The 27,860-nt window shown below is 38.3% G+C and overlaps 1 protein-coding gene across 4 annotated transcripts in view; it reads right to left on the bottom strand.

Annotated features, from left to right (window-relative positions):
- Positions 1 to 27,860, bottom strand: part of inpp4b (inositol polyphosphate-4-phosphatase type II B) — a 196,229-nt gene that overhangs the window by 157,690 nt on the left and 10,679 nt on the right. For 3 of the 4 annotated variants that reach the window (XM_017306762.1, XM_017306766.1, XM_008419948.2), the window contains exons 2-3: positions 23,844 to 23,888; positions 10,132 to 10,250 (exon numbers count right to left, since the gene is read on the bottom strand). In XM_017306762.1, coding sequence (XP_017162251.1) covers positions 10,132 to 10,250; positions 23,844 to 23,888 — 164 coding nt within the window. Of the gene's footprint in view, positions 1 to 7,997; positions 8,105 to 10,131; positions 10,251 to 23,843; positions 23,889 to 27,860 lie in introns of those variants that run through there. The other variant, XM_017306767.1, reaches the window with a different exon arrangement.

Genomic DNA, 27,860 nt, shown 5'->3' with positions numbered 1-27,860 from the left:
AGTGTTGTCTTAAGGGAACAGCATCCTCATTATGACAAACAGAGCTCTAATCCATCTTCAGTCTGTAATTAACATACTTCAACTCCTCCATTTGTGCATAACCAAGCACTGAATATACATTACGCAAAACTGAGTGGATTTAAGGGTCAAAGAAAATCATGATTAGAGGGATAAGGGAGGAGGACACAATCATCTTCCTAAAGGTGATTTTTGCATGGTCCCCATGTTAATTTGTTAACTGAACACTGCATACACACAAAAAAGCTGATTTTCCTTTATGAATATAAAGAATGAGAAGTTGTTTGGCATTCAGAAGGCTGCGGGTTCAATTTCACCACATTTCCAAGTGTTCTTGGCCAGAACTCTGGACATCTTGCCTTCCAGAACTTTATGTTAGTAATTATGTCAGCACAGATAGATGACTGTAAAAGTGCAGATGGGCGTAAAGTAAAATCTTTTGAATGGTCTGGATGGTCCATAAAAGTTTGAAACAGCTTTAGTTTGTTTACCAGTTCGCTGAGAAATAATAAAGTTTATTTGTGGATTTCTTTTCAAAGAAGTCAATCACTTTTATGTAGTTTTTTTATTCTAATTTCTATGACACTAGTAAACTTCAACACAGGCACATTATGCAAATTTAGTGGAGATATAGCAATTAGATGTTTTTAGGGCTCCATTTAGACAGACCCCTAAAATGACTGTGGACAACAAACTCAACCCTTTATGGCTCTAACTGTAGGTGTAAATACACTAAAAGCAGATCGAGCCCACAGATCTGGATTTTTATAGCATGCATGCTTTTCTTCTTTAATATCGCATCTGTTAGGTTAGAAAACTGTGCCTCAAACTGCTGGGATTGGTCACAACTCACCGTGTGACATATCCGAGTTAGTTTGGCCAAACTGGAATGTGAGCACTCACGATGAATTTTAATTTTAGATGTGAATGGCCATGTTTAATGCTGTCCACTTGAGTCTGCGTCAGCCAGGAGGCAAAGCATGAACAAACTGACTTTTTTGAACACAGTCATAAAACATAAATTATTTACAGATAAAAATATGAAGTTATTCAGCAGTTTGATTGGAAAGCAAGCTTGTATCCAAACGTTTAGAGAGTCTCTGATCATTTTTCTTTCAGATCTTTTCAAGTACGTACTTGAAGTGAACCATATATTGTTTTACCCTTTAGACCAGTATTCTACCTTGTGTGCGCCGAGGCTTTTTACTGGCTGTTTTCTTTTTCCTAACCTGGGTTGGGATTAGGTCTAAAAGGAAAAGTGGTTGAGAGGAAAACATGATTCTGGACATAAACAAAAACATTTATCTCTGAAATTCGTTCTTCCGCAAGTGATTTCCATGTTGCATCTATTCCTTGGTGTACCATGAGACCAACGACTGAAAAGTTTAGAAAGTTTTACCTCAAAAGAGTTTTGTCTGTTTATCTTTTAGTTTCTTTGAAATTGAGCTTGAAAAGGTAAAATGCACAACAAAACAGTCTCCTAGAAACTATGAATTATTTTAAAGTTCATTTAGTCAGCAATATATTTTGACACTAATGAACTATTTTTGCAGGCAAAAGCCTTCGAGAACTTATTATTCATTTGGTGTTGTGTGTTTGTACAAGTTCAAAACATTTTCTGTTTACACTGGGGGCGTTCTCTTCCTTCGCTCCGCTCTGATGGGCGTCTCCAGCATGTAGCCCTTTGGGACCATATGGGGACAGACTTGGGGCAGTAATGAGACCAACATAGACTTACTGCCACGCTTGGATGTAAGGTCACACCCAGACAAAGAAAAAAAGCCCTCACTATTTTAGCAAAGCTTTGCAAAACAGCTGAGACAAATGAATAAATCTCCCTGAGGAGGCAAATAATGCAAAATTGCATGCCTGATTTAATTAACTCACCAAATTGTTTTACATTTATAAAGAATGTTGACTTTGTGATAGAATTTTCTAACTCACTAGTAAGATAATAATAACAAATACATGTTGAATGCAAACAAGAATTTACTTCTGACTTATGTGTGCACCGTGAAAGATGGCAGAAGATGAAAGCATACAAAGGAAAGGAAGTGGGAATGATGTCTGTGCTTTTACTATAAGACAACATCAGTGGGCCACACTGCTGATATTAATTCTGACAGTGAATAAAGCTTTTCTTCAATGAGCACAAAGTTCAAACTAACACAACAGCTTATTGTTGGGAGGTAATTTTATTTATCAATACCTCCGAACTGCATTATCAGCCATCTTTGAACCCAAGCAAAAAACAGGACGTCCTCCAACGATACATAAACAATGTTGTAAAAACTTATAAGTACTTCAGCCGTTAGATTTCTTCTGCTATTTTTCACATGTAAATATTTCAGATCATCAAACCAATTTCATTAACAGACAAGTAAATAAAAATAAATTAGTTTTTAAAGGAGGATGACATCTTAGTAAAAGTCCACCCAAACTATTCTGAGCGTTTTTGAAAAAGTACTTAACCTCTAAACCTGCCAGTGCCAGGAAATTATTGCCAACTCTGTTTCAGATTCGGAAGATTTTTTAGCATTATAGCCGATTACTGCTAACGGAGAGTCTGACATTTTCCTTCAAAACTTTCTGTTGGAGATGGTTCCATTAATTACAGCAAACAGTCCAAAGTAGCAACTTATCCCTACGCATTCTTCTGAAATAAAAATGCGATGAAGTTTAATGTGGTGGTGTAAGAAAGTGCAAAAAAGTTCAATTTCAATTCTCTGTAAGGCACCATGAAAGTATTCAATATTACACAAGTTATCAGCAGACAGAGCAATCACAGCCTGAAGAACCAAGAAAGATGCTTATTGGAAGTGAGTTTGAAAATTACAACTAGAAGCAACTCCAGCAAATATAAAGCCCTGAAATACAAAACTTATAAAGCAATTTGAGCAGCTGATATATTACTTTTTCAAAAGACTGATAGCACAATGTTTGTTACTTGGTCTAATTTAAAAAACAGAACTAAACATTGGTCTAAAGAATTATACCAAAGTTGGTCTAATTTTTTAAACTTAGTCTAAACATTTGAACAAGTTTGTTACTTGGTCTAATTTTAAAAAGTCTGGTTCATACCACACTGAACAAATGAAAAACTGTTGCGTAGATAAACAGATGATCTAAAGACATAAATGTTTGACAGAAATTGACATAATCCCAGATTTATGTGCATGTTTTTAATTTTTAGAGTCAGTTGATAAACAGGCTTCATATCCATTAGCTTACTGTTTTGTTTTTGTTTTTTGGGGGGGAGGTGGGAGTTGGGGGCTTGTTTTATTTACTTAGGTGTCATCACCTGGCCTGTCAATTATCTCAACAGACTGATCTTGAGTTTTCTTTTCAACAGCTGCAAAGCCGAAAACAATAATCATTTTACCAGCACTGAGGGGAGAAAACTAGGTTTTAACGTGGTTAACCTCCAGCAGCAGCACAGTTCTTTTTTCAGACGAGAAAGCAGACATTGCCTCTACCTTTTGAAAATGCAAAGCATCACAAAGCAAATTGATAATTCAAAAATCCTCCATGAGCTGTTGGAGAGGGAAACTGTGATTTCAGCCTCTCGAGGCATGGTAATAGTTGTCTTGATGCCATTTTCGCGCCCAGCCACGAACCCTTGTGGTTTATGTGCTCTAATATCACACAGCCGGATTCAGCACAGCGGGAACAGAGACAGTGAAACCAATGCATTGCTTTGAACTGAAATATTATCAGAGCTACACGTTGGAAGAAAGACAGACAGGACTATTATGCTGAAGGAAGTGCAGGTACACACACACACAGCCCTGTTCGCTGCCCTCACTGGCACACTGAATGGGCCTCATTCAGACTTACCAGCATGCTTGGCAGTGACTGAATCTTCTTAGTGCTGCTGATGGGCTGAGATGAGCTAAAGTGGTAAGCCTGTCTCCATTTACGCCGAGAAGCAAACCAGTCTGTCATGCAAGTGGTGAGCATATGCTGTGGCAGACAGCTGCCTCTCTCTGGTCTTTTTGTCCATCCGGGCTGTGCTCCGCAGAGGGACGACCAATTTAAGGCCATTAACAGGGTGTGTGTGCTTGTGTGTGATTAGGCTGAGGAAGAAATAAGACTACTGAGTTTGCCTTCAGTGGGTTTTCCCCCAGCCCCCCTGACCGCTCATAGCTCTATATACAAACAGACAGACGAGACTTGTTGGTCGTGCTCTCAGCGCATGGGTCTGTGCTTCACTAGCGTTACATCAAAGGCCTTTTCATTTGCTGGCTTTGCTTGACGTCAAATCCCCGTCAAGTTCCAGAACTCCTGGACCAGCTACCCACATTGTAGGATTTTCCAGTGGAGACACATTAAGGTTTGGCAAAAGACATGCTGCCAGTTCTTTCCAAATTTCTCATCTCTTCTGTCAGACTGAGTACACGTGAAACACAAACTAATTCACATACAAGAAACTCAAAGCACTGACATTAATCATTTATGAATTAGTCACAGAAAAAACGTGCAATGTCCACAATAAGACATATATGTTTAATTATGTCTAGGAATGAGGGTTTAATGTGGAAATAAGAAAATCTTTATATGAGCAGAGTCCAATACTAAGTCAGTGTCCTGCATATTTTACGTTTGTCTTGGCTTAATGGCTTAATTATGTCTGCATTGGCCTGTTAATGACCCATTGATTTAGTTGAGGTGTGTTAAAGCAGAAACACATCTAAGCTATGCAGGAGACCGCTCTCCAAAGGGCTATAATAAACACCAACACTTCATACAGTAATACTGGAATAATTATTGGCAGAGGTGTTTTGCTTTTAAGCAAAATGAGTATTATATTCACCTAATAAGACATAATATGTTTAACCTTGTAAAGAAGGCTAAAAATGTATAATTTTCCCATTAGCAGAAGAAAAATGCCCAATTTTACAGTCCATGCTTTGCAGCAGTAAATGTTTGGTGTAAAATATGAATTTAAAGGTTTTACTTATTTCTCATAGCTCTGAAAATTAACTTTATTAGTACAAGCTTATCACCTTCCAATTGGCCGTACATATAATAATATACACCTACTGCTACACACAGACAACATGTCAAACAACTTCTTGTCTAGATGAAATCTGTTTCTTAAAGCTCTGACCAGTTGCAGCTAGCATCGGTGTTGCCAATCTAGCTTTTTACATCCTGAAAACTGCAACGTACTGAACAGTATTGAGTTTTAAAACAAAAATCGGCAGAATGGGACACAGATGAGAATCAAAACCAGAAGTAAACATAAAATCTTCATCAGTCTCTTCCAGTACAGTTTTTTCCTCAAAACAACAATGGTGGAAAAACAGTGCAGTAATTTTATTGTTGGTTGATCTACCCTATTTGCTGCAGTGGCCCTTTAACAAAACACCAACTGCCTTTTATCCAGCCTATAAAGTGTTTTGCAAAAGGCACTTTTAAAGAACAAACATCTCTGTAATCCACTTTAACAATTTAAATAGATCAAACAAACAGAAAAATGTGATTTGAAATGAAAACAGATCATTTCATTTGCAATTCAAACACAGAAGCACTAACTGATTGCAGCTCGGAGGGACTGCTGAACGAGGACTGGCCTCACTGTGAGTGTTTTAGAAAGTCCCACAGCAGAATCCATGTTCACTGAAAACAATATTCCCACTTTATACATGTACCGTATTTTCCGCACTATAAGGCGAACCATCAGATAAAGCGGTGTTGGTGTTCCCGCTAAAACCTGAATATACCCAATTTGGGGTTGTCTTGGACTTTTTATCGCAGCCTGTCTGGGAATGAGAATACAATGTTGAATGTGACAGGTAGCCAATCAGAAAGCGCGGTGACGTAAGAACAGAGGGGAATCCCAAACAGCTGACATGTCGACATATCGCGCAACTGAGAGTCCGGTGGATATCGGAGATGATATGTGGAAATGTTTATTATTATATGTAAAGGTCATTATTATATATGTTTATGTTTATTCAGTTAAAAATGTTAACCATGAAAAAACACAGTTACCTCCAAATCATAGTGCAGCAAATGGAGCGGCTGCTCCCGTCGTCTTTTATCCACCGCCTTTTCTTTTTGTTCTTCTACATCCTAGTCCTATTGCTTCTACATCGTCATCCGTGTTTGGTTATTCTAAATTCCCGTATGTTATGTTGGGAGTTTTGTGAATTTTCTTCTGGAATCCCGATGTTCTGACTGGAATCGGTTCGTGTTGCTCCTGCCTTGGACACACAAACCGATCAAACCTGTTGTTCTTTTATCAGCTCTGTGGTCACAGAGTTTTGGAGAATCAGCCCACAATTCTTAAATCTTGCTGTCAAACCAGACTTGATACTCACAAGCTCTACTCATCTCCTCTCGACCGCAGCCCAAACGCTCTCTGACTCTGGTCGCTATGGTAATGTTTACATATCCCTTCAAAATAAGATACAGATGCGCCACAAAAACGAACATTTTACTTTCGTGAAAACTTTAACTCACGATAATGACTAACGGAGCCCTGAGCTTGTTTCTCTGCAACGAGACGGKYCCATCTGGGAGTRATGAGAGACAATGACACCAGAAGTGTTGCTTATATCCACAGCCTGCTTGGTCTCTACGTGGCGAAGCAGCTTGAAGCTTCATTGCCTCATTAGCAGCCGGTCGCCGCATGTTACGCAGAGCGGCTTGTAATGTGGGACTCGCCTACCGGTCCGGGATAAATCCATTCTCCTGTCTCTTCTGTGGCCCTTTTCCCCTTTGCAAAGAAACTTTCCAAAGACATCTGATCTGTTTCTTACTCATTTTGCTGCTTGTGGGCTCAGTGTTGGCGCGCAAGTAACCGAGAGAATCCGGTTAAAGGTTTTTCAAAATAAAAGATCCTCCAAACTCAAATAATACATAAAACGGAAATATTTCATTATTTATTGCGCAGCCCCATACCAATTGGTCCACGGACCGGGGCTTGGGGAGCACTGATATAAAGTACTCGGGGACAATTTTTTTTTATAAATGTGGATGTGTAATAATAGAGTACGGAACAAATTGGCAACCCAAACAAGCGTCTATTCTATGCGCCTTATATATGAAAAAAGTTTTAAAATAGGCCATTCATTGAAGGAACGCCTTATAGTGCGGAAAATACGGTAATTATTGGAGGTTGGAAATGTGACATTAAATTAAAATAAAGCTCCTGCACTTAAAGGTAAATCTGGACTGAAAAATCACTTTGATTTGGAATTTTCTCCAAAAGTTGTCTCAACTGTTATATGCTAGATAAACCAGTGATATTACATAATGTTCTCATAGAAATGTTTTAGGACTTAATGTGAATTATGCCCTCAACACTGAGAACATTGATTTTCATGTCAAACTATGTAAATAAAAACACAAAAAGCTGACATCTTTAAACTCAAACTGAGGGAAAGTTTTGTTCACTTCCTTCCAAGCTCCAGCTTGGCGTTCATGAGTGAGACAAGAGAAAGCTACGCAGCAGCTGGCATCTTCCATTATTTATCTTCTAAATTAAATCTTAATAAATCAGATAAAGTGGATTCCCAATAATATGCCAATCACATGAATGTGACTAATACTGAAGCTTTTCCAGCAGCCAAGTGCTCAAGTATCCGGCAAAGTCGACAGCAGCTGCTGAGATTAGGCATCCTGGGAATGTGACAACAGCAGGAACACAAGAGGCAGTGGGGCTGTCTGCAGGCACCGCAGCTAGAGTGGATCTGCCCAGAAACACAAGCCCTCAGACGTCTCTGACTGGTTCAAACTGTAAATAATATCCCATGGAAAACATATCTAAATGAAACTTAAAACTTTCCTCTGAAATCTCCAGAATGTTCTTCAAAAGAGAATTTCAGGAGAGGCAGAATATTTTTATTTTGTGATATTGAATCTGATCATCATCAGTTTTTTAGGGAGAACTTTCACACTGCAAAGTCAATTTCTAGGAAAATCCTTAGTAGGTAGCAAAACCCTGATAAAATCAGACAGTAATCACATACCCTGTTTTTGTGAAGTCGAAGGCAGTCCATGTTCTCAAATCCTGCTCCACATCCAGAATATTACAGCCATGAAATGAGAACTCCAGTGGCATTCAGTGTCTGCGGAGCTGTCTGAGCCAGCATACAGTATCCCACCACATCCTGTGTTTCCACACACGCATGAACAGAAAAACACATTCGCCGCTGTTCCCTGAGCGCCAGGGAAAAGCAGCTGAAATCAGACTCTGAAGGAGATGGCTATGCTAATTAAGCTTTACTGAATTAGGAAGAAAATAGTGTCTCCCTTTCATGCATCTGGAAACTTTGCGCTCATATGAGAGAGGAGGAACCAGAACGCGCGTGTGTGTGTGTGTGTGTGTGTGTATGTGTGTGTTCTCCACAGTGGGACGGGGGGCAGCTGCATGCTGCATGAAAGAAAAAATGAAAAAACACGTGTGGCTTTTGCCTTAGCAGCAACAGTGTCATACTGAAGCACTGAAAGAGGCTAACAGGCATGAAATCTGTATGTAGCGGTGTCCCAGTCAAATCCACATGTGCAGCACACGGTGCTTTCCTAAAGCGGAACCATCCTGTCACACTACAGCCAAAGAAATTCAGTCCCTTTTATTAGGATTTTATGTGACAGAACTACATAAGACAGAACTTGACAGCAAAGTGGAAGGAAAATGATGCATGATTTTATAAGTATGCATGAGAAAAGATCCCAGATAACTGAATGCTTGCTGAAATGGAAATATGTAACATAATTGAGTGAGATTTCCAGTTTGTTCTGACATACAGACATCGTTTCGTTGCTTTTCTGACGGATTGACGTCAATCTGTTAAGAGAGAAAGTTTGTTCATTGTTCCTTCAATATCCCTGTGGGACCTCTTTAGAAAAGTGTAGTGTGTAGTTTTATTTTTTCCTTCCAAAACCCCGAAATAAAATTTAAGGCAACCAGTCGGATTCAGAAGTCATTCAAATGTCCGCATGTTTAAAGTTCTCAGTAGAAATCCAGCAGGTTCGTTCAGGACTCAGAGGTTTTTTAGAGAACATTAGAGAGCAAACAGCATCATAAAGGCCAAAGATCAAGTAGAGGAACAGAGTTAGGCTCTAAAACCATAATTACAAGCGTTAAGCTTTGTCTTCCTAAAGTGACGAAGGTGGGCAAGGAGACAAGTATGGCAGCTCTGGAGGAGCTGCAGAGATGCACAGCTCCAATGGAAGAATTGACTTATGAACTAAGCTGTAATTAAATCCACAGTGTTTGGACTGCAAGACCACGACTTTATGCACTGAAGAACGGCTGCACATAAATAAGACTGAATACAGGAGTGAAATTTGGTTGTGGCAGCACCATGCTGCGGGGTTGCTTTTCTTCAGCAGGGAAAGGAAAGTTGGTCACAAGTCATAGGAAGATAGATAGCTCTAAATCTACTGTGGTGGTGGTTCACTTTGCATAGCAGGACAACAATGCTGAACATACAGCGACACTGGAATGATTTAGATCAACGCATTTATGTATGAAAATTTTTTTTTTTTAAATGATTCCTTCCATCTCATAATTTTGACCTACTTTTTTGTTGGTTTAAAATCCCAACTGAATACACTGAAGTTTGTCTAAAATTTTTATGGCTGAAACTATTAATCATATTAATTGTGATGAATCAATTATTGAAATAATCGTCAACTAATTTAGTAATTGATTAGTTGTTAACTGGAGTACACAAACTAAAAAAAAAGGCCATTTGCTGAAAGAATACCACGCTCAGGGCAGTAAATGAGCCAAAACTGTATAACATTTTGCGTTTAACATGAAAAAAACACCTTCTTTTTAAATATGTCCTCGAGTGGAATAATTTTAGTTTAATCCGCTTCGAATTACGGATAAATCAGTTAATTCTGAGAATAATCGATCAATTAATTAATTACTAAAACAATCGTGAGTTGAGGCCCTAAAAATATTACATAAACTCAAAAGATATGGCCAAAATGAGGAGCTGAACCGACAGAGATGGAGAGAAATGCAACTGAGACCCAACGACTTCGCAAAACATCAAACATCAAAAGGCTACGGACAGGCAGAGAGGAGATGGTGAATGGATATCTGTGTGTGTGTAGGTGCGTGTGTGTATGTGTGTCTCCATGGCTTACCTCCACTATCTCTGTGCAGGCGTGGAAGACGAGCTGCTGCTTCTGGGGATCTATGACAGCCACCTGGACCAAAGCATTGGGCTTCCTGTCTCTGCCCGAGGCCGCCAGATCATTACAGGCTTCGCAAAGGAAGAGAGGGAGGGAAGGAGAGCCAAGAGGTGGAAGAGAGAGGAGATCAAGAGAAGAGGAAGAAGAAGAAGTAAGTGACAGATGAGAAGATAATCCTTTATGATGCATGCATAAGAGAGAAGAATCACACAAAGTGTTGTCACAAATGACAAGAAATGACGGAATAACTGTAGATAAACACAATAAAAAAAGAAGGCCAACAGTAGTTTATTATAATCTTCTGTCAGATTAAGCATCACATGACTAAGAGCTAGAAATCTGCTTCAACACAAAGGAGGAGGAAGACAGTCTGCATGTAGAGATTTCAACCCCAAAAACACAATAAAGGTTTGGAGAAATGAGTAAAAATACGTGGACACACAGATACACAAATGCTGCATCAGCACCTGCAGCCAGACAACTAGAGCTCCTCCTGGCAGTGAGATATCAGTTTTATTATGGCTTTCATTTCTGACACCAAAAGCAGCTTGTCGCTCAGATTTCAGAGACGACGAGGCCCGAACCTAAACTCCACCCTAATCTCTAAACCCTCAGACTTTACTGCCGTCACAGCCGCCATACCAGAGGAAGCGAGTTGGTGAGGAAGAAGTCCCACCAAGAGACGCTGCAAGCTTACAGAAAGAGAAAGAAAATCCAAACTCATTTACTTAACAGCTGAAATGTGGGGGTAAAGCTTTTTTATTTTGCATCTATTAACTCTGTTTGCAGCAAATGTTTCGGTAAACGCCCCAAAGCCCATGAAAACTGACAGCATTATGAATAACGTGCATATTTAACTATAAGTGCAATAAACCGCCAATGAAACCAGATGCTTCAACTAACAATAACTTCTTATTCATCATCATTTGTGCAAAGAATTACATTCTAAGAAAGTTTGCAAATTTTCTTATACTTTATGTCTTAAAGGTTACAAAAATCCCTGACTCACTTTATCCAGATGCTTCCAGTGCTTACAGTAGCACTATGAGAATTCATCGTTCTCATGAATGTCATATTATTCATAAGCTTCTAATGAGTCATTTAATCAGCAGTTCATTTCCTCTAACTCACACAGGCTGATGAACTGTTGTCAACTTTATTTAGCTCTATTACTCTGTAACAGAAAGCTGAGGTTCAAATGGGGCATCAGACTCAGGAACAAAGGAGCTATAAGAAACCTAATGTTGCATGATTCTAGATAGACTCAGTACAGTGTACTCAGAGTTCTGGTGATAAGAGTGGTCAAACAATTGTCTACAACGTCTTCCAAAATCTCTTTGGTGTCCATGCAACTTGCCAGATGACAATGTTATGCTACTCTGTATAAATGTATTGTCTATACCGCTTGTGGCATCCCAACAGTTTGTTGTTTCTGGCTTGGCGGAGGCCTTGGCTCCGTCTCCTGCTTCTTCTTCTGCCTCCATTTCCTCTGCCATGGATCTTGGCCATATTTCAGAGTAAGAGTGTAACAGCAAATTAAGGTAGCCCAGAGACTTAATTCACTTATCGTGCTTCAAAGTTTGTGTTTTAATCCTGAAGGTCATTACTGCAAAATGAACTTGGTAATAATTATTTACTAAAACTCCATTGAACAAAATAACCCCTACTGATCCCATCAAGACCAAGCATTGTAATCTCTTTGTTAAAGTCAGATTTAAATTACTTCACTGATCTTAAGAGTGAAAGAAACTTGAAGCCTTGAATAGGGAAAATGGTCATTTCTATGGTTACCGCTTTTTTCTTATCAACACAAAAGCAGGAAGATGTGACTCCTGTATTTATATGAACAGCTAACACTGACATTCAGACAGATACTTTTAATGTCTCTCATTCTTTTGTGTTAATTGGCATCTATGCATAGTCCCCTAAGTGTATAAAAGACATTTTCCCCAGTAAAGTGCTTGGATTTGATCTGAAAGCTGTATTTTATTTGTCTGAGCCTAACTTCTGGCATCTGTCCAGTTATTGATCTGCAGTCGGAGCCCATTCTGTTCCACACTTTACTCTGGAAAAATAAAAAGGTGCTTGTATTTACTCGTCAACGTTTCATTTGAGTTAAATCATGATGCAGTGTCTCTTTATCATTTATGCAAATATAATTCTTGTACATTGTACAAAGCAGCAAACAACCCAGTTTTAACATTTACTCAATATTCAAACAACTCTGCAAACTGGTAAATCAATCTTCATCTACCGTGAAAACTACGAGATTTTCACATTATCCAACAGGAACAGAAAGTTGATTCTGCTGCTGGGTTGTTTTCCTTGGTTATTATGAGAACAGCAACACAAATAAAGCCAGAATTTAATTAGCATTTCTTACAAGTTTACCACAAAAAAGCAGAGCTATAAAAAAACCCAGGCAAGTTTTACAGCCTCTTTGAATCTTTCACTTTTATAAAAACTAAACTAAAAATAAATCCTCACAAATTAAGTTGCTAATAAATTTTTGTCAGTTGAGGCAAATAAAGAAAAGTTGAGTGAAAAGGTAAATAAGTTTCTTTAGTTTAGTTTGATTCCTCCTTAAGCATTATCAGTTTTCTTTTCTGGTCACGACTGAATAAGATTGTACATCTCGATAACGAAGTTCTGATAATGTGGCACATAAAATATATTTGACATTTACCAAGATCATAACAAAATAAGAATTAAGATTAGAAGGTGAGGCTGGAGGATTATCTTCTCCCGCACAAGAATCATCATCATCATCATCCGCGCCCCCCAACGGTGTGTTCTCTCCATTTCATTGTGTCTTTATCTTTTAGCCTTTGAAATAAATGGCAAAAATGCATAAACTTGTCCCTGTGTACTGTAAGGTATGCCTTCTACATGTTTTTATTTTTTTAGACAATTTTTGGAATTTTTACTCTTAAGTTGCAGATCCCAAGATCTTTACTTATGAAGGATAAGATTCCTCTTTAGTTTCATAGGATCTTAGTAATTACCTTGTAAACACAAAAGTATTTTTTAAAATTTTAGTAACGCATTATGTACTTTATCTTAAAACATAGTCTATAACCTAATCATTTTTTTCTCAAAGGAGCTAATTGTACCAACGGTCAGTCTGCTGAGTAAAAACGTCTTCATTCAAATCCTGTGACATCAATTCCACAAGGACTTTGGATTCTATTAAACTAAATCACATCTACTAATTCATTTAAATCTTCAGGGAATGTTTCATCATGAGACCTGTAGTTATTTAAATACCACAACTCAGTTTGTCGCAATAAATTAAAGTCTTACTAACATTCATAAAAACTTTTTACTGTTGAGCCGACAGTAAATTTTACTCAAAAAGTAGTAAAAGTCTGAGATATGGACGATATCCCATGAGAGAATTATGGACAGAATCAAAAGAATAATAACTTTAGAGAAAGGATATTCTGTACTATCAGATGTAGCAGAGTGCCGTCTCTGCAGTTTCTTAGACACAGGGGAGGGCAGAGCTTTTAAATGTGCTGGCTCTGGTGATGGAAAGATCTGGTAAGGCACAAGGAATTGGCGAGTGTGACTGGGGAAAAGCTGGTGGAGGCCTGATTTGATAGATCTACTACTCACATTTTGGAAAGTTTCTCTGTGGTTCTGTGGACTCAGATGTAAATCTGAATGCTGAGAGCCTCTGTTACAAATACAGTTTGTAGCAGATTTGGCCTGAAAGTCATTGGACATTATTGAGGCACCATTGTTGATGGAGTGACAGTTGTGATGGTGGCAGAAGTTCCTTTCAGCCTCCATTTCATCTGTCTCAGTTGTTATGTCATTGGGCACAATGACATAACTCACCTGCTTTGCCTGCTGATGGTGGTGTAAGGCAGCCTTGCTTCTGTCAGAAGCTGTGGCTGTACTGTATGTTCCTAACATCAGAGTGTGTATTTGGTGAATGTGTGCATAAATGACTGACTGTAGGATCCTCTGCACTTGATGAAGTGTCACACAAATAGAGGCTATTTAGTTTGTGAACGGAGTGGCTTCTGAACCACGCTGTGATTGTTCTGGAGTCTCCAAGCCAGAATCCAGACTTAAATCCAATTGAACACTCTGGAGAGATCTGAAAATGGTTGTGCACAGATGCTTGACAAGTTATAAAATGAAGAATGGGCCAAACTGCCCAAAGAAAGATGTGCTAAGCTTCAGAACGGTTTGAGGCTGTAATTGCTGCCAAAGGTGGGTCAATGAAGTATTTAACAAAGGTTGTGGATATAATCTATTGGTTTTCTATTTTTAATAAACTTGCCTCACATTTTTTTCCATATTGTCATAATATTGGTCATTAGGGTGTAACATAAAACAAAATAAGGAAAAAGTGAAGTGTGAATACCTTCAGTGTGCACTGCATGTCCACTGGATTTGAAAAATTATCATGACTTTGTCCCTCCAGGTAGTTAAAGGAGGTGCTGTCAATGTATGGGGTGACATGGATGCTTGTTTGGGCTACTTAGTCCTTGAATAACCAAAGCTCTATCTGTCTTCTCATTCTTGGTAATATTGAGCTTGTTCCCAGGGTAGGTTGGACTCTGACCCACACTTCTTATAACTATCAACTTTGGGTTGGAGGGTGTCTGGTTTGAAGCCTCCAAGGTACATCTTTACTTGGTATGGAAGACGTCATGTTTAGGCCAAGACCTTCAGCATGTCCCAGGATGGTTTGAGTGTGAAGCAGCTATGATGACAGTCAGTCCTCTAAGCCTGAAGTCAGAGTCCTCGTCCAGAAAAAGGTTGACTGTTGACCGTGTCTCCACTCTTCTATAGTCTGTGGTCATGTGATCTGAAATATGTCCAAAATCGCACAACATTCTTTAAACAATAATTAATCTTTTGGCTGCAAAGTGGCAAAATAGTTCAATGGGAGCTGCATAAGCTTCAAAGGCTTTAGATAAAGGTCTTATTTAACCGCTCCTCTGATTCCATTTACCTTTATAAGTTTAACCACAGAATATGCAGAAAGAGAAGCTGTTTGGGGCGTTGTGTCTGCAATGTTATCTTTTCCATCAGAATATTTTAAGCTACTTAACACCTTATCTCTGTCATTGTCGTTGGATTGACAATTTACTTTAGCTTTTCGCTCACTGATTATTTGTTTATTGAAAGCATAACCTGTTTACTCCCACTCTCATGATGGGATCATTTGAAAGCTTGTTCATGTTGCAGCGAGTCCTTTCATACGGATCCATTTGTGAATGGTTCCCCCTGTTAAGATAGAAAAGACTTCTACATCTACAGAAGCCGGATTAAGAGCCACTGACTCATTTTAAAGCAGCATTGATTTATTTCCTTGTGTTTATCCACAAAACCAAGGAAAGCACTGACAGAGAATAAATGAAATATGGATAGGTCCTGCAGAGAAAATGAGTGTCAGATGAAATCTGAAACTTCTTTCACCTTCTGAGATTAACGCATTACTTTTTAATTAAAAAAAAGTAAAGAAAAAGAATCAGTAAATTGTAATTGTAAGATCTAGTGTAAATTGGTACAAACAGAACTGCCTCATCGGGTTTCAATTAACTTTGCATCAATGATTGTAGCCATCTAATTCTGCATGCTGCGGTGATAATTACAAACAACAAGCTAACAGAAGATGTAAAAATAACAATATCTGATATGTGCAAAATAAAGTTAAAAAAAAGACAGTTAGGGAATGACAAAGCCAAAATGTTGTTTTTTTTTTTAATTCACTTTAAATGATTAAATTAAACAACTTTGACAGCCCTGCTGTCTTCAAAGTCTCTTCTGCAAGTAGTTGGCAGTTATACATATGCAAACCGAGCAATGAGAGTGCGACTAGCCACAAATCTTCATGTGTTAAAGCCAAATCATCAAAATAAAATATGTCTCTACTTCATTACCAGTCTGAGTTCTTTCAAACAGAACCAGGCTTCTTCAAAGCCACTTGGACCAGCTCCTCTGAGGGAATCCCAAGCTTTTCCCAGCCCAGCTGAGAACTCCTCAGGGTGTCCCGGGTCTTCCTGTGGGTCTGAAGGATGGATTTGGATTCCTTTTGCATTTCAAACTGCCTTAAATTTATTCTGCATATCTTCAAAAAGGTGTCAAATGTTCCTCAGAGGTTTTTACAATATTGATCTTACAGGATCATGGAGTGGCTGCAGATTTACTGGCTGCACATCTAAAATGCAAACCTGATCTTGTGACCCAGGAGGCCAATGAAGCAATGTGAGGTCACTGTCAGTTTCAAAAAACCCTTTCAGATACTTTGACTTTTGTGACATGATGAATTACTGTGTTGGTCATCAATGTGTATATAATAATAGATGGATATAATCAGCAGCAGTTCTCAGGTATGCTGCAAGGTTATTATAGTTAACTAAAACTAACAAAATAACCAAAACTGAACTTGAGAAAACATTTTTAACTGAAATGGAAAAACTAACTACTATAACTAATAAAAAATAAGCTAAAACTAAACAATATTTAACTAATAATTAATAAAAAACTAGGAAATACATTCAAAAAAATAATTAAAACTCACTAAATGAGACAAAGGAAAAGTCACCAGGAAATAAAACTAAACCGTAATGACAAACCCAGAGCAGCCCTGGTAGGCTGCGTTATGCTCGAAGTGTGTCAAGAAAATATCCCCCTGACCATTACACCACCAAAGGCAGCCTAACCTATTAATGAAAGGCGGAATGAATCCATGCTTTCATGTCTGCGCCACTTTCTGACCCCAGCTGAAATAGAGACTCTACAGACCAGGTAATGCTTTTCCAATCTGCTGTTGTCCATTTCTGTTGTGCCTGTTCGAACTGTAGCTTCAGTTTCCACCTTTTAGCTGACAAGAGTACCTCAAGCTTCAGTGTGTTGTGCATTCAAAGATGCTAATTAATTAGCATACATTTGTTGGAATAAGTGGTCATTTGCCTTTCGACCGTGTTTTGGATCGTTCCCCATAAATCCGAGAGAATATTGTGTGTAAAACATCCCAGTAGATCAGCAGTTTCTGAAAACCTGAATGTCATCTAGCACAAGCATGCAGCGTTATTATATAAAATATTATTATATATCAAAGTCATCAAACCAAAATGCATGGAGCTGGTGCTATTGTGCTATTGGTGCTATTGGTCTGTGTTGTTATTTGTGTAAATAAGTACTTACACTGGAGTACATGATAAAGTCGATAGGTTGCTGGTATAAAGTTATATTTTAAGCTTATAGAATATTTGCTATAGAAAAAAGAAAAAAATCCCCCAAAAATATTTTTTAGCTCATTCAATGCAACGCCTATAGCAGCAAAGTTTCCAAAGTATGGAAACTGTATAAGTATCAAAACTTTTGGCCATAACTGTAAAACCAGAGTTTTTTAAGACAGCATCATCCAGCATCTGATTATTTCAGCGGCTGGTGAAAAGGAAGCTGCAGGAGATTCCTGTTAGGTATCCTGCAGCTCAGCAGATCTCATGCATCATCTCTTAGGGGTTATTTAATTTCATATTCCCCCTTTTCATTCCAGGCAGCAGGAATTTTGGACTTGCATTAAAGAAGTCTGACATTTGCTTATGCAGAAGGAGATAAAAGGCATTTCTGCTCACATAAAAACCATGTTCATACGAGCTGAAAGCAGCAGCATCTATCAGCCTGTGTTTCAGCTGCTGCTTTGTCATTACTGCAGTGACAAAAAGAGTTTACATTAGACTTGGTTGCTCTGTGATAAAGCATGCACAGAGAGGGATCGGCTAAAAATAAAAACTGACAAAGGAGGGACACAGTAGACAAGTTGCTTACCAATTCTCACAGGAAACTCACAGGAGATTTACAGTGCTAATCAAAAGTTTGCATACAATCAGTAAAAGGCATGAATGGTTCTAACTGTATTTCATGCTTTTATTGATGCATTTGAAGTGTTTTTATCAAAGGGTCAAAATGATTATATGACATACAAGCTTGATTTTAATGCGAATGATTCTGTTATAACACAGAAAGGTTCAAATATTCATACAGCTCCAGTAATGTTGATCTAAATGCCCACTAGCAGGTTGCACATTGATTACATGCTTTTTGTAGCCATCAGCAAGCTTCTGGCAAAATTCTGCCTAAACACCCTTCCTGGCAGAATTTGTAGAGTTTATTTAAATTGTTTTGTTCTTTGGCACAAACTCAGCTTTTATTCATAGTTTATGGATTTTAAGGTTAGAAAATTGGCCATTCCAGATGATTAATATGCCCATTCCAAAACCAGTTTCTTTCAGGACTCCCAGTTCATTCCCCCTAGCTGCTGATATTTAGATGAAGCCAAGTCCTCTGGACTTAATAAAGCACCATATTTGTTCTGATAATGAGCTCATCCCCACTCCTCACCAGCACTGAGTCTCCTATGAGTTTCATAACAGCATTGGAATAATAAGTTAAACATACAGTGATCAACATTGTGTGTTTTAGTATCGAGGGCGCAGATTTAAAGATTAAAACTGGAAGCGGTTCCCCTTTAAACACCACAATAATGGCTTTCTCAAAGGAATGTGACGTTTTGTTGAAACCTCTGCACTTTTATTACTGTAGGTGGGGGAGGCAGGAAAAGGAAGTGTAGAGAGTGACGAGACAGGACAAGAGAGTCCCCTAGAGAAACATTTAGAGATTTAGGAAGGAAGTCTAAATGGAGGGGGGAGAGTGGAGGTAATGAGGGAGAAACATGGGTGGAGGGAGGAGGAATATGGCTCATTAAAATGTCACAGATTCAAATAATGGATTGGAGAGCAAGAAAAAAAAGGAGTGAACAAATTTGGAGTGCCTTCAAGAAAATTACATTTGCAGATCCTTCTGTTGATTACTACTGAATTGCCTTCCTTAGCTTAGGTGAAAATTAATTCAACAACGTCGCGACTGGCAATTTCAGTCAAGTTACTCAAACTGCCAAAGTAAATCGGAACTGATTCCCAAATTACCACAACAATTGTTCAATTTGAGTAATAATGTTTGCCCATCCTTGGAGACTTCAATTACTGCAGAGTATTTATTCAGACTGATTGGAAGACGTTGACGTCTTTCAAGATGAATTTTTAAGCAATGGGTTTTAATGCAGGAGGCGTCTGTGACCTGCAGAAGGAATCTGAATGCTGTGTAATGGCAGCGAGGAGCATGGGGGTTACTGCATGGGATAAATACATGCTCATCTCCAGAATGATTCATGTCCATGATAAGAATTCATCACCTAAATCAATTCAACAACATTATCCTCTAATGTGCCTCTGCTCTGATCTGCACACCATTTTGTCTAAGAGTCTGGGGGAAATGACATTTATGACATTTTTCTACATCTGTGTGTCAGGACGGTACGTGAGAGACAAACAACAAGTAATACATAATTTTTTTTAAGTGGAGCAAAAATTATTGTGTTCAAAATATTGAAAAGAAATGTTTGAAATTTGAGAAACATTTTTATCTAGTCCCCTCAAATCTGATACTGCTAATAAATTACAGTGCAAGCTGCTGGATTCACCTAATTAGTCCACCTGTGCTTGATTTAATCTCCCTATAAATCCAGGTGTTCTGTGAAAAACTCAGAAGTTTGCTGCAGAATTTTAGTCATGAGCAACACTAAAGGACAAAGCAGTAAGTTGTGGCGTAGATCAAAATTAAAGCAGAATTAGGTTAAAAAGTAATATTCCAACCTTAGAATCTGATAGATTCATCTATAGATGGAAAGAGTTTGGCATGAATGCAAACCTAGAAACACAAAACCTACCATCTAAATTCACAGAGCAAGGAGGAAATGAATCACAGAAGCAGTGAAGTGATCCAAGGGAGGAAATCCAGAGATCCACAATAAGGTGAGAAACATTGTCAACAGGACATCTAGTCAATCAGCCAACAGATCTGACTTTTGTGGAAGTATAGAAAGAAGAGTGTCAGATGAAGCTGTGCAGGAGAAACATCAAGCATGAGCTTCAATCAGATCACTATGTCGGTTTTCCACAAGAAAACCAAACCATAGCAAAACCTGAAAGTATTGGTCACGTATTAGACTGGCCCAGTCAAAGTACAGACAATCTATTAACAATCTGTGACAAAACTTGGGCCAATAAAATCTGATTTTTTTGATATTGAAAACATTGGACAAAGATGAAGAGATTTGAACACTATGTAAAGTAAAGGTTTGTTTAAGAGTTTTGATTTATTTTTGTTTTTCGCTTTTCAGAAATCAAAGCTCTGTGCGTTTGATGCTTTTAATATTTCATGTAATTTATCACAATAACTTATTAATTATTTGAATGAACTTTACCTTGTATAATTTTAAGTGTGGGTAATTTTAAATGACCTGGATGGGAAGATGAAAACAACAACAGCAACAAAAAAAATGTTTTGGTCTCTGCTGAAAAGTACCAGGATCATTAATCGGAGAAGAACAAAGACTTTGATGATGGAAAATCTTTCCCTTTTACTAAATTTAATCACAGAGCAGCAGTGATGTAACACTAAAGATGTCCCAGCTACAGCTTAAAGTTAACTGAAAAACGTAAAATAAAATAAAAATAGACATGTCAGTGCATAACTTCTGTTTGTTTTGACTGGTGAGGATTATAGATGTACATGGAAATGCTTCACTTAAACCTTCACATGAGTAGCTGTTCCAACAATTATGGTTTTTTATTTGTTTTTGGGTTTTTTAACCCATATGAGAGATATAGTTTTGCAGTCTTTCAGCTTTTACACTCGTTTTTCACTGGAGATCCAATTATGTATATTACAGTAGTAGTTGCATACAAAGGTAATGCTTTATTATTTTCTTCTTCAAACTAATAAGTTTACACCAGTCTTATCTGATACAAAAACAACTACAAACTATCTTTTCAAGCCAAATCTGTTGTAATTCATATACATTAGTTCCTTTATACTTACGGTAACAGCATTCTGTTTATTCACCGTCACACATGGTGCAAGAAAACTGTGGACTCCTACGAAAATAACTAAAACCTACTGCCAACATTTGTAATACCTGTCATTTTTAATGTACATTTGTTTTAATATGAGCTTTTCTCTGTCTCTGTCTCGCTCCAACTAGTCGTCAGCTGGGAAGCAAGCTCTTTATTTTCATTAAAGTGAAGACGCTGAGAGAATTATCGACTGCAGTTAAGACCAGAATTTACTGGTCATAACATAAAAGAAACCTCACTTGGAAAAATCTGAGCTTCTTCCACAGCAGCTTGTCTTTGACATTTTCAGATGATGTAACTAAATGAAATGATATAAATTCAATGAGTATCTCAACTCCTTTGAGAGCAGGAAGGTTGCGTTAGAAAACAACAAATGTATTTTTTTAAATGCAGCCATCCCTTGATTCAAATATATTCTGATCTTTATGCATTTCTTGCCTTAGAAATTCAGCAGTCATCTGACAGAAGTACTTTGGTACATAATTAAATCTTGCTCTGAAAAGTGGAAATACTGTTGGCATAAATTAGCAAAAACTGCTAGAAGTGTTTCAAATTGCAGTGATGTGAAAAATGATTCTTCACATCTTCTTATGTTACAACCATTAACTTTTATTCATCTTTTTGGGACTTCCATAATCTGGGCTTCATGGGAGAAGGATAAGAAAACAGAAATTGAAATATATACCACACAGATGTTATATTTTCTTTAAACTATGGAAATCATGTATTGAATTGTAAATTATGAACTACTTGTAGCTGGTGTAAATTCAAATAAAACATAGTTAGATTTTGCAACCTCAAAAAATGTGAAAAATGTCAAGTTGAGTTTTTTTATCAGTGCAAAAACCAGTACGTCTTAAAAAACTTTGTCATTGTCAAAAACAATTTTTATTCTAATTTTAGACATAACTGTATTGCATTAAGAAAAACATGTTTAATTTTTAAAAATCACCAAGTCTTAGATGTTTTGACCATCTTTTAATGGCCTAAAGACTGTTCTGCAGAAAACCGTTTCCTCAAACCGTTTTTTTGATCGAAGCTTTTCCTTGAACCGAAGACACATGAATAGATTTCAACTTCATTCAAGTTCGTTCCTTAAGAGTTATTTTAGGCTTAACAAATCTGTAACTATTAGAAACAGAAAGTTACATAAACAAGCAAAATGTGCAGAATGTCACATTTATTCATTTAAATCTGTATTTATTTCCAAAGGTTTCTGCTTAACTGAAGTTAACTTACACAAAGGTAATTTGAAGATGCATCACTAGCTAAATTAGCATTATTTTAACTGTGTATCTGCTTTACAATGGACAGCGAAGCCGTTTAGTTTTACTTTACACTACAAATGGGACTCAAACAGAAAATGGTTAAAAGCAAAGCAAGAGGCTGATGAAAGGTAAAAATAAAAAGCAAGACTTTTTTTTCTTTTTTTGATAAATGGTGTCGTTTAAATTGTAAAAACTAACAGAATGTGATCGAAGTTATTTTAAAAAGACTTCTTTCCGTTTGTTTCCATTTAGACAGACAAGGTTTTTTATGACAAATAAGCTGAAATTTATATGCAAAACTGGAACAATTCCTTTTTAATCATCACCATCACAGCAAAGCATTGTTCCAGTAAAAAATGTGTTTTCCTACAGTTATCTCATTAAATGTTAATTGGCTGTGATGTTACTGAGGAGGTTTGCTGCCACTCCCACACCACACACACACAAAGTGAAAACAGTTAAGACCCATTATACTAATTTTTCACCCCCGTGGAATATGGAACAGCTGCAGCTCTTTCACAAATACGAGCCCAGAGTTTTAATAAGAGCTGGAAAAAACTCAAACACATGCATAAGATTCCCTCCTTAGATAGCAGGGGCTTGGAAAACAAAAAGGTCTGTAATGCATTTTATAGCTGTTACAAAAAGACAAGCAGCTGAAGCTTTGACATAAAGTTGACATAAAAACAAAAACAATCCAACTTGAGCCGTATAATAGGACTCGTTGACACAAGTTGAGGGTTACTCGACGTTCTTCAGGTCCCACTGGATCACAGCAAATTAAGAATAACTCCTTTAGAGCGAGAACAATGGCAACGTTAAGATCTCGAGCCTCACCAGCATCCACTCCTAGCCACAAAACCACCAAAGCAACTGCACACTAAAATGTTCCTGTTGAGGCTCCTGAATCATCTTCTAAACTCCCACTTCACGCTGGTACGTGCAAGAGACAGTTCATGAAAATGCTACCATCATTTGCCACATGCAGCAGTTGTATTTTTATAGGAAACAGATCTGCAAATCGTTGTAAATTGAACACAAAGTGCCTCGCAAATGTGCCTCATTAAACTGCATATTGCTTCCTAATTGCTTGTTGTCAATTGTTTTTCATTTTGTTGGTCAATAAACTGTTCTTTGTAACAAGAATTGCATACGAGTGATTCGTTCCTAGCCAAGTTTCTTATGAGTTAAAGTCACAGTATATTTTTGGTCCTACTTACTATGACATCAGAAAAAAAGTGTGTTTTTTATAAAACAGATACTTCTTGGTGTCATACTACCAAACGTTTTCCACTGTTAGAAGAGTTTTATACGTCAGCAAACATCTTTCCTCAGCACAATCAGCATGTGCCGACAGGCGACATAAGGCCACACTTTAGACACCCCTGCTAGTATGTGTTCACATAATGCATGTTATGTAAAAGTATAACATTTTGCATGATTAGATACTTACCAATACTGAACTCCAACTGTCGCAGCTTTGGAGTTACAGTCACAGCTGTTGGACAGAAAAGAGAGAAAGAAAGAATAAGTTCTCTTGATCGTTTAATCTTTTTTTAAAAAAAAAAAAATAACGTGTTTTGCTTAAAGAAGATCTTGGAAAAGATCAATATTTTTTTATCTTTATCCTTGTCCATATCCTCTTATTCGTGCAGGGTTGTCCACCTCCAGCAGCCATTTGCCAGGAGGGAGGGACACCCTGGACAGGCTACCAGTTGAACACAGGCTGCTTTTCCATCCACCGTACGATTGTGTAAATTGGAATTATGAAAATAAATTCACTTAATGGAAACACAACTCACATTTTCAATAAAACTTTTTGCACTAGTCTGAAGTGGTTTTTTGAAAAACTGAAACAGAAACACTTTTTTTACACCACCGAGTCGACGACCGGATGTTACTACTGACAGAAAAAACAAACACAATGACAAGAAGTGGTAGGAGGATGATGGTGCGGTGTGCTTTTTTAGTGACTTATCATGTGAACAAACTTATTCACATGTGATTTTGATTGTTTCTAATTTAATGGAAACACAGAAATTGCAAAAGTGTGGAGTTTTTTTTTACATTAGAGGAATAGACAAAGTTTTCTGCACATTTGTAATGGAAACACAGGTGCAGAGACACAATAATGCACATAAACTCATATATAAGGTCAACTTAGAGAAACCAGTTGACATAAATGTCGTATTTATGGGTTGTGGAAAGAAGTAGAGTACCCAGAGAGGTCATACAAATGACATGCAGGACCTTCTTGATGCAAGGCAGCAGTTCTACCCTCTGCAGCCCAACCTGCTTTATGTGCCAAACAAATTTAACCTGCAGTATTTCCCTGACATACTGTAACTGTGAGTGGACCTATTCCGGGCGGCCCATGCCTTCGTTTCCTTCTTCCTGCATGTCAGGTTGGTCTCTTGTTTATCCACCCCCATGTTTTCTGTGTGACAGTGTGTGAGTAAATAAGAGCCATAATGTTCTAGTGTCTCTTTTTCCGCCCGCTCACCTGGGAGCCTTCATTCATCAAGCCTCTGCRGTATAAATACCCACACACTGCCGCCCGCTGCTCACCGGATTGTCAACTCCCCTACGTGTTGCCACAGTGTGACTGAGAAGCAAAGTTCTGTTCCCATTCCTCACATTTCCTGAAATCCTTCACTCTCTATATGATCAAGTCTGTACGCGTTTCGTCTCCTGGCAGCCGCGTTCCGTTGCATCCTCCCGACCGGTGCTCGTCGCGGTCTGTCTTTATGCTGGGTGCATTCTTCACATCCAGTCACACTGTGCAGCTCTGCTTTCATGTCGCTATCTGGATTCCTGCTCTGACAACCGGTCCACTCGCACCCTGACGGCGAAACACCGCAATGTCACAAYATTCTCTAGTAAGAAGTACTTGAGTCACTAACTTTTAAAAGCAACTAAATCATCTCTAGCCAATAATTTATCGGCAGCCAATAGGTCTAATGAGAAATGGGGACTGGAGCTCAGATTGTGGAAACTATTTTAATAAGAAAATAACTCAACAGCAGAGAAACGGTATTCTAAATTTCTAAGCGTGACAATCTCCCAGAACTGTTCGTTTAGATTATGCAAAAAAGCCTACAAACTTTGTCGGGCGTTCAAACGAGAGTTTCTGGTATGGATTGTCCTTGAGGGCTCATGCCAAAAAAGATGAGCAGTGTACTGACTGCCTCTCTCATCTGTCACCAGTGCTGTTTCTCATTCTTTGCTCTCCCAGTCCGACACCACCGCTCAAACACAGAGCAGATGAAAACGCCTGCAGGTTGGATCGACACACGACGGCCTTAGAGCACCGAGTGTGTTGCTGATGTGCCCACAGACACAACTGGCCTCTCTAAGGCTCATCAACTCCACTAATGGGCCACACATTCAGGGTGATTTCTGATTTATTGGAGCCACTACAGTTTAGATAACAGACATTAAATGAAATGAGGATCATTTACAAAGGCTAGATAGATTTTGGYCATTTTGTTCTCTGGCAGCTGTAACTGTGCACCGATCAGATCAATTTGGTTCTGGAGTTTCTCACAGCAAAAACATGCCACTGAAATGGCCCATTTTCACTCTGCCTGGGCAGTGGCGTACAATACATGTCAATGAATGTACATGTGAATAAGAACACTGCTGTTGGCGTTYTCACCAACAACAGGAATGTAGAGTACATCACCCAGAGAGCAGACTTTAAGATTATTCTGCTAGTTTACAAATCACTGAACGGCTTAGCCCCAAATTACATTAAAGATGTTGTATCAACCTTCCAGACCTCTCAGGTTTTTCTGGTTCTGCTCTGCTGCATTCCGAGGACCAGAACCAAACACAGACAAGCATAATTCAGCTTCTATGCACCACAAACCTGGAACAAACTTCCAAAAAATTTGCAAAACAGCTGAAAACACCAAGTTCCTTTAAATCAAGGCTAAAAACATGCCTGTTTTGCGAGGACGGCATTCAGTGACGAGAAGATGTTCATTTAGATGAGGTCAAATAGTGCTCTTAAAAGGTCAGTATTATGTWTTTTCCAGGCACACAATGTCACTTTCTAGCACAACCAAGTAAGGATGTTAGCTTCAGTTGTTATGAAAATGCCACTTAAATATGACTTTAAAAAATGACTTTACAATTTAATGCCTTGTAATTGGGCCTCTGTCTCTTTAAGTTCTGTTCTTCCCTACACTCTGCCTTCAGAAAGTCATCAAAACAACGTTTTTTATCGCTGTTTAACTAAAAAGTAGCTCTTATAATGCAGAGTTCTACCAGGTGTTTGCTAATTGCTGTTGGCTAGTCTGAAGGACCTGAGCGGGGGSRGGGGRTGTGGGAGAGGACTGCTCTGYGAGGCGGAAGCTCGAAACGTGGAAACTGCAGCTCTGAGGAGGAGCTGCATTTTGAAGGCGGAGCTAGGTCCACCCAGGCATTTTACACAGATTAAAAGATTTCTCAAACATGCGTGAAAGAATTGAGGAAACACTCCATGTATATATATAACATTATAAYGTGATGTAAAGCTAATAAAAGTTGATTTTTCATAATGCTGCCTCTTTAGAGTGATTGTTCTTTTTCTGCTAACTTGGACTTCAGTAGACCTTGAGCTCAAACWGCTTCCACCCAGTAAAATAATATTTGCTGTTCTGGAACCGTCTCTCCACTGAGACRATTTTGGATAGTAGAGCMTSTTTKTCTTAATCATCATCTAATGTGATGCACAAATGCTTTCCSAGGCTTTKTGCTGCTGGGGYGACCAGCACCTGATGACATCATGATGTTRTGWCTCTAGTGAGCTCTCCATGCCGACTCAGAGGAGAGTCAGAGTGTGRATTTCTAAAGAGACAGAGCAACACACAGAAGCATCAAAGAAGTTTTGCCTTCCCTGAGTTGTATTTTGGATCTGATCGACCAGGAGATTCGGTTGTTTTTGTGTTTCCTCTTGATGCTCCTTAATGTTTCAGCAGCWTACGTTTATTTGCTGGAGGTAAAACCCAGCGTTCCCTCTTTAACTGTTCGATTCAGATTCCAGTGAAAGAAACCACCGAACATTGAAGGTCTGTGACAGATGCYTCCCTGTAGAGACGACCTTGAGGTCAGGTTGGACAGACGCTGTGCAGAGATTCAGAACCAAAGATCCAGGAACCCAGTGGGCTCACTGAGGTGACATAAAGAGACCCAGGCCAAAAGTAAGGCTYCTTCTTTTTATCTTAACTCTGAATCTTCTCTCAAAAGGCCTTTATTTTGAATTCTCCTTTTTCTTTCTTGCAAAGTTTTCCTTCAACTCAGGAATTTGGCACTCCAACTTTTTCTCAAAAATCAAGAATTAGTTTCATGTTATTTTTGTGTTTAAATTTGTTACTTGACCTTTAAAATAGATCAGTGATTACTAAAAGGAGATTCTTGAGTCTATCAGAAAAACAGTTTTAACTGAAATGTAAATAATGGGGAAATATAATAAATATATTTTTAA

This window comes from Poecilia reticulata, linkage group LG1 (assembly GCF_000633615.1).
Source record: "Poecilia reticulata strain Guanapo linkage group LG1, Guppy_female_1.0+MT, whole genome shotgun sequence".
In the NCBI taxonomy this organism is placed as follows: Eukaryota; Metazoa; Chordata; class Actinopteri; order Cyprinodontiformes; family Poeciliidae; genus Poecilia; species Poecilia reticulata.
Note: the sequence above shows the minus strand (reverse complement) of the source record. Positions and strands in the feature narration are given on the sequence as shown.